At 36.2% G+C, this 12133-nt stretch overlaps 1 protein-coding gene across 1 annotated transcript; it reads left to right on the top strand.

Annotated features, from left to right (window-relative positions):
* The first annotated feature begins 3179 nt into the window (after positions 1-3179).
* On the top strand, positions 3180-3933 carry LOC111402137 (60S ribosomal protein L26-1-like). The gene has a single exon (XM_023030226.1). It carries the CDS (start codon positions 3256-3258, stop codon positions 3694-3696), a length of 441 nt encoding a protein of 146 aa, XP_022885994.1. The 5' UTR covers positions 3180-3255; the 3' UTR covers positions 3697-3933.
* Positions 3934-12133: the final 8200 nt, after the last annotated feature.

Below are 12133 nucleotides of genomic sequence, written 5' to 3'. Positions count from 1 at the left end.
GGGGGGGGGGGGGGGGGGGTGGCGCCCCGCTATTGGAGGGGGCTGAAAATGTCTGGGCATACAAGTCTCTATTCTGAATAATTAGAGGTGAGTAAAAAAATCTACCAACTCGAGTCGGTTTGGTTCGATTTGGATTAGTTTGAACCAAAAAATCAATTTGATTCGTTCAATTTTAATATTAAAAAATCAGGTCTGGTTCGTTGCGGGTTAAACAACCAAACCTTCAATTAACTAACCCAACCCGTTAATACATATTTTTTTTATATTTTAAAATTCATATTTTTAAACTTAAAAATGAAATAATAAAAACAAAAATATAATTTTTATCAAATAATTTGTTTACTATCTACGCTTTTTCTACTCATTTTGATGTAATTATTTGCTGGTTACTATCGAATATATATGATGATTTTGGGAAAATCGATCATTTATTATTTATGCACTAAAAAAATTATACACATATGCAAATAAAATTTTTAGCACAAAATAGGTAGATAGAGTTTCTAACTCGAACAAATGTTCAAATTGATTAACCAAATCAAACCAACCCAAATTGATTTGGTTTGGTTTGATTCATTTCAATAGCTGAATTAGGTCGATTTGGGTTGAAATTTAACTAAACTGATCAAATTAGTTTCGATCTCGGATTGAGCTCAAAACCAACCCAATTCGAACTATGCACAAAACTATGAATAATGTTATTTGTAGTCATCCGTTACCATCAATTTACACTCATGTTTGGTTCAATTAAAAAGTTCATCAAAATTTAAGTCAAAATCAACAATTATTTTTAATTGCATGTTTTATGACACTCACAATTTTTTAATAATACATTTTATTAATTTTTATCACTAAATCAAATAGGTACCAAATGATAAGTCCGCTCAAATAGAGACCTAAAAGTTGCGTCATTGGAACTATGATTAGAATGATACACTTCAACAATTGACTTTGCATAGTTTGTTTTTTGAATTAATCTGTTTGTACAATGAGTTTGCACAACGTATTTGACAATGTGTAAAGTGTAAAAATCCTAAATATTGCATTCAAAAATCAAAGGACACGATGCTTACTAACTCACATATTGTCAAATTTATTGTCAAATTCATTGTACCTAGCATGATTGTTGTTTTTTACACAATATGGAATGGAACGACGCTTGTATTTTTGGCTGATCTTTTAATATATGAATTCAAGCCAATTCACCCAGTGGTAAACACTACAACCCTTCAAAATAAAATTTCCTTTGATTTCAATTAAAAACAAGAAATATTCTATGAGAAAATTCAAAATCTACTTCTTCATTGTTTCCAGTATTATTTAATTATGATGATTGTGTATTCTCCTCCTCAGCCACTCTGACATGAGGAGAAGTAGAAGAAAAAGGTTGAATATGAAGTATGAAAATCACTTCATATTTGAGTGCAAAAGTTGAGATTTTCAACACATTATGATAAGACTCACCTTTATGTAATAGTAACTATTTTCGAGAGACACTTGTAATCATACATTACGTCATTACATCTTATGCGCGAAGAATTTTTTCCCACTCTCCACCATTCCATATATAGGGATGATGATGGGGCGGGTATGAGATGAGTCAGTCATTCCCACTCCCGTTCTGTCAAACATTTTTATTATTTTATCTAATACTCATACTCGATTAAAGTGGAATGGGGCGGGACAGGTCCCCTATCCTATTTATTTTATTTTTTGCTTTATTTTTTTGTCTTTAGTTAGTAAATATTATTATTATGTTATCAATTTGTTAAAAACAACTTACGTTCTCTTTAAAAATGATGACGACTCTATTATTTTTGTTTGATAAAAACTTAAATTTGAAATTAACTTTAAACGGGACGGGGACTCTGTTTTTCGTACCCGTCTCATACCCACTTAAGGGCAATGACTCTTGCCCTGTATCCGTCCCATTTACTTGGTTAGGCGGGTAATATTAGTCTCATTTAGGATGGGCCCCACAAGTATTGGATCGAACGAGTTTTTTTGCTATCCCTACTCCATATATTCAAAGCCAACAGTAAAAACATGGCCACTTGAATTAGCAGGTTACCGAATGTGAGGCACGATTATAACTTCCCTTCCCACGAAGTTGTAGGCATTGATGATAAGCTTGCATGACCATCAACCATGTACCAGTAGCACAAACAACCATATTTTCCTATGGGTGGTCGAGGCATTCGGCCAACCTTTTAGAGTACTTGATGCAGGTTGATGGGCTCTACATTAGGAAGGGTACAACATCTAGTAACATACATAGGGCTCATCTGGTCCTTTTGATATTGAAAAGGACAACGATCGATACTTTAATCATCAAGTAAAGTACACATTGTAACAAAATTAACAATTTGCAATAGTACCATACACACATTGTAAGTTACTATCTAAAATATAACTTACTGTGTAACAAGAATACATGATTTACACAATTTTAAGTTGCAAATTAAAAAAACTTCATACAGTATAATATGATTTACCATTATTACAAACAAATTATATACACTACAATAGAATTAAAATAGAGCGTTAGTTCCAATCATTGTTAAAGGGAAAAATAAAAAATAAAATTACATGCACTGTAATTTGTCAAAAAAAATTATGTAAAGGCAAAAAATTACATGGGCTATAATTGCTCTCTAAGTGATGATTTATGTTGTAATTTCGAAACATTTAACAAAAAACAATATTTTTCAATTCAGCCTCCCGTTGTTCCCTATTTGTGTAAATTGATATAACCTTTAACTTGATTTTAGCCATATTTGAGCCTCTGAATAGATTTTTTCAGAAATAAATTTTAGTGGGAATTACAAAAAATTTTAAATTTATGTGCTAAATTTTTTTTTTTGAAAAAATGTTTGATAAAAAATGAGTTTAGAAAAAATTAAAACTTACAGAGTAGGCTCAAATTGGGCTTAGTCATCAAATTAAGCCCACTTCTGACCCTATTCTCCTTCTCGTTCTTTTTTATTTTCAATTATATAATATTTCATAAAATAATATTATACGTAAATTAAAAAAATTTCATTCTTTTTAACCACATATTTTTTAAACAAATGATACTTTAATTATTAAAATTTGAAAAGAATGGAGGCCAAACCGAGCCACATTCCAGACCAAAATGTATATTATATCCGTGTCGTAGGCCCACTCACGTATAAGTTATCAAAACCCTAACCTTCCTCCTCTACACTGGTTAAGCCGACACAGAGAGTGAGAACTCATATCAACACCACAAAAATGAAGTACAATACACGAGTCTCCTCCTCCAGGCGCAAGAACAGGAAGGCCCATTTCACGGCACCGTCGAGTGTCCGCCGTGTCTTGATGAGCGCTCCCCTATCCTCCGACCTCAGGACAAAGTACAATGTTCGCTCTATGCCGGTCCGCAAGGACGATGAAGTACAGGTTATCCGGGGCACATACAAGGGTCGCGAGGGCAAGGTGGTTCAGGTTTATAGAAAGAAGTGGGTCATCCATATAGAACGGATCACTCGTGAGAAGGTTAATGGGTCCACAGTCAATGTCGGCATCCATCCCTCTAAGGTAGTTATCAGCAAACTCCGCCTCGACAAGGACCGTAAGTCTCTTCTTGAGCGCAAAGCCAAGGGCCGAGCCGCTGCTGACAAGGATAAGGGCGCCAAGTTCACCGCCGAGGACATCATGCAGACCGTAGATTAATTAATTTAATCTTCGGTTTTATTGGTATTTTTACTCGATTTTTACAGTTGGGTTTAATTAATGCATGTCAAGGAGAGGAATTGGGTGAAGCTACTTCGTTTTTGGCTAAATTTTCGTACTAGGCGATCTCGGATTTTGATTATGCTTTCTTCTTTTTTCAGATGTTTTAATGAAATGCTTATAGCTATGGATATTAAATTTTGGGCTATGAATTTTTACTCTCATTGAATCATCTTTAATATATTTTTATCAGGAGATAAATGAGATTGAGTTTGTCTCTTAACTACGAGCTTGTTTGGGAGGTGTTTAAACTATAAAATGCTTTTTAGCCACATTTCATAGGACTCCCAACTATCACCCACTTTGTATCAACATATTCTATAGAACCAGCTGCTTAAATTATAATTTAAACACTTCGTAACAAGCACTATGTTGCATGGGAGATGGCTGCTGTCATCCATTTCCCAGCATGAAGCAAAAAAAAGGAGCAACTTACTCATGTCCATGAATGATGAACCTGCCTGTATGTCTTAATGTTAAGACACTAATCAAGAGTTGGCAGACGCTGTTAACTCTTTTGGCACTAGTCAGCGCCACAATATTAAAGGTTGTATATCTAGATCATTTTCAGAGCAGGCCCTGTTATGTGTTGTTTCATACATATAGTTGACCAGATTGGGTCCTTGTATGATTTCATTTTTCATTTTTTGATGGTTTTTCATGATGTTTGTTGACTACAAAGGGCTTGTTCCAACTTGCATTCCATAATTGCTTTATTTGTTACTTGGCACTGATGTGTTTTGTTTTTCTTTTCCTTAATTTATTTCCTGCTCTTTTCCTTAATTTATTTCCTGCCCTCCTCAATTTTGCGTTTAATTGGAGGTGAAGTAACTAAGGAATGTCAATAAGGATTCTAGGATAGAGGGCTACGATACGTTGTCAGGGTTGGAGAATATTGGCATAGAGATTTGAAAAGAGCACTGCAGGGTAGACAACTATGTCGGCAATTGTGATTCTCCGATCACGACAAGAGAAGATAAAAAAGAGGAAAAATAATTCTATTTCTTACTTGAATAGAATTTTACGATGGAGTATTACAAACTCTTACAAAAGACCTCTCAAAAACCTCTCTCTAATCTCTCTTTTTTCTCTCTTCTCTACACTATTTTTCTTCCTCTCAAGGGATTTTTCTTCTCTCTTTTGGGGTATAAAATTCCTTTTGTGACATTCCTTATTTATAGAGGAACTAGGCTATAAACCGTCCCAATTTTATGGCCAAAATTCTGTCATTTAGGTGCTTAATGGATAGTCAAAATTTGTGGGCTGCCTTCTTCATGAAGTAATTAAAATTGTGACTATGTTCATGCAATTAAGGAAGGTTCTAGTTGTCAACCAATCAAGAATTGTGGTTGGAGAATTTCATTTCAAATTGTCTTCTTGCATAGGTATTTCTTCTCCATTAAGCAATTGAAGTTGTGGCTTATTTTCAATTACTTCAAAAGGAAGAAACTGATTAAAAAACCAGTTGAAATTGCGGTTGGAATGCAGCTGGACTTATCAATTCCCACAGGCGGCGCCAAAGAGAAAAAAAGAGAGATTAGAGAGAGGTTTTTTAAAAGAGTTTGTAATATTCCATTGTAAAATTATGTTCAAGTAAGAAATAAAATTATTTTTCCTCTTTTTTATCTTCTCTTCTCGTGATCGGAGAATCACAACAAGTGATATCAGAGCGAGATTTATCAATTAGCCCTTGTAGTTTTTTGATACAACTTCGTTTTTTTATAAAGCTTTTGTAAGCTAAGATGTCAATAGAGGAATCTTCATCAGGAGCTATGATCAAGCTCACTGCTACTAATTACACACTTTGGAGGCCTCGGATGGAAGACCTCCTCAGTTGTAAGGATTTGTATGATCCTGTGGAAGCCAAAGGTGAAAACCCCAATCCTACCAAGGAGGCAGAGTGGAAGAAGCTAAATAGGAAAACTATCGGTCAAATTTGACTATGGATTGACCATCGTGTCTTTCACCATGTGGCATAGGAGACAGATGCATATGCCCTCTGGAAGATTCTAGAGGACATGTACCCAGCCAAGACCGCTCGAAACAAAGCTCTGTTTATAAGGCATTTGGTGAATCTGAAGTTAAAGAGTGGAACTTCAGTTGCTGAGCACATCAGTGAATTTCAGAGCTTGGTAAACCAATTGTCATCTGTGGAGATGTCGCTTGGGGATGAAATACAAGCCTTACTACCTTTAAGTTCTCTTCCTGATAGTTGGGAGACATTAGTAATATCTCTTAGCAACTCAACCCCCGATGGCAAACTTACCATGTCTATGGTCAAGGATGCCCTATTTAATGAAGAGGTCAGGAGAAAAGACGTAGACACGGACCAATCATATGCCCTTGTCACAGTGAACCGGGGAAGACAACAAGGAGGCATTCGAGGTAGGGGGAGAGGCAGAAGCAAAAGTAGGGGTAGATCCATAGATGGAAGGAAGCCTATTTACAAGTGCTACTATTGTGGTATGGAGGGCCACTTGAAGAAGAACTGCAAAAAATTGCTTTGAGAGCAAGGCCACAACAGTTCGCAGTCGAAAAATAAGGAAGGAGAGACACTAATCACTATTTCTAGGGAGGTGGCTATCTGCTCCATTCATGAGGAGACGTATTCATGTCTCAAACTAAGATATTGAGTGGATAATAGACACAGCAGCATCTTACCATGTCACTTAACGCAGAGATTTCTTTACAACATACAAAGCTGGCAACTTTGGTGCAGTGAAGATGTGAAATACCAGTTCTTCTAAGATCGTGGGAATTGGTGTTGTTTAGATACAAACGAACCTCGGGTGTAAAATAACCTTGAAGGATATTCGACATGTACCTGATCTTCGGCTAAATCTATTTTCAGAGATAACTCTTGACAAACAGGGCTATGTCAATCACTTTAGCAACGGCACATGGAAAATGATGAAAGGTTCCATGGTTGTCGCTCGAGGACATATATGTGGCACTTTATACAAGACTCATATGAAAATGCATATGGATAGCCTCGACGTAGTAGAACGTGAAGCTTCTCAAAATTTGTGGCACCAGAGACTTAAGTCACATGGGTGAGAGGGGATTGTCTACTTTGACAAAGAAGGAGCTAATCACAGTTGCCAAGAAAGTTGTGTTGGATCCTTGCAGTCACTGTCTATTTGGTAAGCAACATAGAGTCTCCTTCAATTTCTCTTCAACAAGACGATCAGAGTTACTCAGTCTGATGTACTTTGATATTTGTGGTCCCTTGGAGGTTGAATCGCTAGGCTGTAACAAATATTTTCTAACATTCATTGATGATGCTTCTCGAAAGTTGTGGGTATATTTCTTGAAGACAAAGGACCAAGTTTTGGATTACTTCAAATTGTTTCATGCCATGATAGAGCGTGAAACAGGAAAGAAGCTGAAGTGTCTCCGCACAGATAATGGAGTCAAGTACATGAGAAGACGGTACCACACACCCCACAGCATAATGGAGTCGCCGAGAGGATGAATCAGACGATCTTGGAAAAGGTCAGAAGCATGATAAGTATGGCTAAGCTGCCAAAGCCATTTTGGGGAGAAGCTGTTCGAACTGCCTGCTACCTGATCAACAGATCAACTGTTGAATTTTGAAATTCCGGAGAAAATATGGTCTGGTAAATATCCCTCCTACTCTCACTTGAGAGTATTTGGCTGTTTAGCCTTTGCACATGTATCCAAGGAGCTAAAACAAAAGCTAGATGCAAAGACTACTCCATACATCTTTATAGGCTATAGAGATGAGGAATTTGGATACAGATTATGGGACCCAAAGACAAAGAAGGTCATCAGAAGCAAGGACGTAGTGTTCCATGAAAACCAGACATTGAGAAGCCCACAATATCTCCTAATTCCAATTTTGGTGCCCAGAATATTGTTCCAGATCTAGCACCAACACAATTCACCATAGATAATGACGATATGCATGAGGAAATGTCGGAAGCAGAACAGGAGGATGAAGAAGAGGATATTGATCGGGAGAGTCACAATCCTCTTCATCAGAAATTGTCGGACAATCACATCAACCAGATGATGATGCACCTCCTGAGATCAACGATCCACAGGTAAGAAGATCTGAATGAGGACGGATTCCATCAACGAGATATCCAGAATCAGAGTACATTTTGCTTGCTGACGAAGGAGAGCCGGAGAGTTTTCAAAAAGCACAAACTCATGTGGACAAAGATAAGTGGATACAAGCAATGCAGGATGAGATGGAGTCACTGCAGAAGAATCAACATATGAGTTAGTTGAGCTTTCAAAGGGAAAGAAGACATTAAGGAATAAATGGGTTTTCAAACTCAAGAACGATGGCAGTGAAAAGGTGGTAAAACATAAAGCCTGTTTGGCTGTCAAAGGATTTCTTTAGAAGAAGGGAATTGACTTTGACGAGATTTTTTCACCTGCTGTAAAAATGGCTTCAATTCGAGTTATCCTTGAATTAGTAGCCAGTCTGAATCTAGAGCTTGAGCCGATGGATGTCAAAATAGCATTTCTTCATGGTGATTTATATGAAAAAATTTATATGGAGCAGCCATAAGGTTTTGAAGTTTCAGGAAAAGAAAACTTCGTTTGCAAGCTAAAGAAGAGCTTATATGGTCTTAAGCAAGCACCCAAGCAGTGGTACAAAAAGTTCGACTCTTTCATGGTGAGTCAAGGCTATAAAAGAACAGCTGCAAATCAATGCGTTTATATTCAACACTTTTTGGATGACGATTTTGTTGCTCTTCTGTTGTATGTAGACAACATGCTGATTGTCGGACAAGATGCAACAAAAATCAAGCAGCTGAAGAAGAAACTCTTCAAGTCCTTCGACATGAAGGACTTAGACCCAGCTTAATAGATTTTAGGAATGCACATAACTCGAGATAGGAAGAATAAAAGGTTGTGACTATCTCAAGAGAAGTATGTTGAATGAGTGATCAGGAGATTCAACATGCATAAAGCCAAACTGTCAGCATTCCACTGGCCAACCACTTCAAGTTGATCAAGAATTCATGCCCCTCATCCAAGAAAGAGATAGAGGAGATGTCATCGGTACCTTATTTTTCAGCAGTTGGAAGCCTGATGTATGTCATGGTATGCATAAGACAAGATATTGTTCATGCAGTGGGCATGGTGAGTCGTTTTCTCTCTAATCCTGGAAGAGAGCATTGGGAGACGGTCAAGTGGATTCTCAGGTACCTCAAAGGTACATCAAAGATATGTCGGTGCTACGGGGGAGCTGATCCAAACTTAGAAGGTTATACAGATTCAGATATGGCGGGATATTTTGATAGTAGAAAATCTACTACAGGATTTCTCTACACTTTTGCAGGGAGAGCTGTTTCATGGCGGTTAAGACTACAAAAGTGTGTTGTTTTATCTACAACAGAAGCAGAATATATTGCAGCAATAGAAGCTGGTAAAGAAATGTTGTGATTAAAGCGATTTCTCCAAGAACTAGGGATCAAGCAAAAGGATTATAAAATACATTGTGCCAATCAAAGTGCTCTAGACTTAAGTGAGATTCAATGTACCATTCTCGGACAAAGCACATCGACATCTGCTATCATTGGATAAGAGAAGTGATGGATCAACAGTTGTTGAAACTAGTGAGGATTCACACAAATGAGAATTCAGCATATATGTTAACAAAGTTAGTTCTAAGAGAAAAGTTAGAGCTATGTAGAGACATAGTTGGGATGGTTGTTAAATAACAATTGATTTAAATGCGACTGAAGGGGGAGAATTGATAAGTCCAGCCGCATTCCAGCTGGTTTTTTAATCAGTTTTTTTCCTTTTGAAGTAATTGAAAATAAGCCACAACTTCAATTGCTTAATGGAAAAGAAACACTTATGAAAGAAGACAATTTGAAATGAAATTCTCCAGCTGCAATTCTTGATTGGTTGACAACTAGAATCTTCCTTAAATGCATGAACATAGCCACAATTTTAATTATTTCATGAAGAAGGCATGCTCCAAATTTTGACTGTCCATTAAGCACTTAAATGGCAGAATTCTGGTCATAAAATTGAGGTGGTTTGTAGCCTAATTCCTCTATAAATAAGGGATGTCACAAAAAGAATTTTATACCCCAAAAGAGAGAGGAAAAATCCCTGGAGAGGAAGAAAAATAGTGTAGAGACGAAAGATTAGAGAGGTTTTTTTTTAGAGTTTGTAATACTCCATTATAAAATTCTATTCAAGTAAGAAATAGAATTATTTTTCCTCTTTTTTATCTTTTCTTCTCGTGATCGGAGAATCACAACAATGGGTTTACAGGACTTGGCTGGATTGGTGTGGGAAAGGTAAGAGTTGGAGAGGTGGAATTAGTAATGATAGGTGATTGTGTTTTGTGACCGTAAAAGAGAAGGTTGAGTTGTGGAGATGGTGGAGGATGGGAGATTACAAGGGTCTGAGCGTGGGATGGAGGTTCTCGAGAAGGGGGCGTAGTGGTGATGGTTGATTGTGGAAAGGCAGTATGGTTGGGAAGATGAGAAGTTCCAATTTTGGATATCAACGGATAAATATATTGAGTTCTGTGACTTTTTTCCTGAATGAATGGTATTTGGTTAAATTTTAAGCATGGTTATTAAATTTTGTGCCTAGATACTGTAAAAACTAGCCCTTACTGAAAGTTAGGTGCCAAAATTGTTTTTCATGCCAAGAGACTGGTGCAAATCCAGATGCGCTTCACCCGTGTTTATCCCTTCATAGTCTTTTCATTCTCCAATAATTAAATAGCATTCTAACAACAAAGGCTCAAAACCTCATGACCTTGTTATACTAACGACATTACAACTTTGATCTTAGCCAAAATGTGAAGAAGACTTTTGATATAGTACTTCTGATCTTGGTTAGCAACTGTTTGTGTAGCTTTATTCATCACCTAATGGATGTAAAATAGGTGCAATGGGGTTGTTTGAAAGAATGTACTGAGCAAGACTGATGCTGCGGAATACCTAGTCGCAATTGCCAGATTTCAAGACTGTCCGTCAATTTGCTGTTCAATATAAATTGTGCTAAGGGTACGGTTTCTGTACCTGTCAAGGAACTTGGATTCTGGTATAGGAAACTGGACGAAGCTTCTAGAGAAATTGAAAGAGAGAACAATTGTGGTAGGGAAACGAGGAAGGGTCCGGTGGAATTTGGGGTGGAGTGACTTGCGACATGGGTTGTGTTGTGGTGGCTGCCATTCAGGGAGATGGTGGGTGGTAGTGGGGGCAGTTGGTGATGGGGTGGAGTGGGAGAACATTGCCATTTGTACAATAATTTTTGACAACATTGTTGACAATATTGTATGTCTCAAAAACATGTTGGTTGGAAAGATAAATTGTTTTAAATTATTCAATGAGAACGCGCAAACGTGTCATGTTGTCAACAATTATGTTAAAGAGATTGTATACCAAGCATGATTGGGAGTGGCTGAAGGAAAAGATTGTTTTTTTTTTTTAATAAAATAAAATTGGCCTTTTATTTATTTTAATTTATTTTTGTTTTCTTTATCATTTTTTTCCCCCCCCCCCCCCCCCCCCCCCCTCTCCTCTTTTGGTTTTTTTGTCTGTTTATGTGAAAGGATAGAATTTATTATTTTACAAGAGCATAATGGGATGAAATTTGAATATGGGACGATATGAGCGATATGGAAGGAGGGAAACATTAATGGGGGATGAAATTGCTACAAAACAAAAAGGTCGGAGAATAGAGTAAAATTTACCCAAATTTTTTTTGTCACCAACGTCACTAACGACCTTGCATATAATAAACAATTCCCAAAAAAAAAGAAAAAAGAAAAAAAGAAGCGTGTTTATTTATTTATTTTTTGATTGTGATGCTACGCTTGGGCCATGTTTGACCATTATTTTTCAAAAAAAATAGAATTCAAATTCAAGCTTTCACTTTTGGGTTGGTTGATAGGTTTTTTTTTTTGTTTTTTTTTTTTTTTAATCCATGGAATTGGTTATCTTGAAAAGTGGTCATTTTCTTGATTTTCTAGGCTGATCTGTCGATTTTTTATTTTTTGTAATAGAAACAAATTTTATCTCTAATTGGAAAAAAATATTTTCCTTTAATTGACAATTTTCATATAAAATAAAGTCAAACGAACATCAAAAGATAGATGATTTTTTTGACTCATTTTTTTTGTTGCAATAGAAACAACTTTTATCCCAAATATCAGTAAATTCTATTCTTTTAATTGACAAATTTAATATAAAACAAAGTCAAACAAACATAAAAAAAGACTTTCATTTCAACATTTTTTATGTCAAAAATTATACCAATCAAATACAATAATTGATAATTCTCAATAAAACAAATTTTAAGCAATTCACATCCTTGGAATTCGTTTTCTTTTTACTCAAATTTCATCTTTGTAATCAAACGGATTTTT

Source organism: Olea europaea, chromosome 10 (assembly GCF_002742605.1).
Source record: "Olea europaea var. sylvestris chromosome 10, O_europaea_v1, whole genome shotgun sequence".
NCBI classification, from domain to species: Eukaryota; Viridiplantae; Streptophyta; class Magnoliopsida; order Lamiales; family Oleaceae; genus Olea; species Olea europaea.
This window is presented reverse-complemented; position numbering and strand designations above follow the sequence as displayed.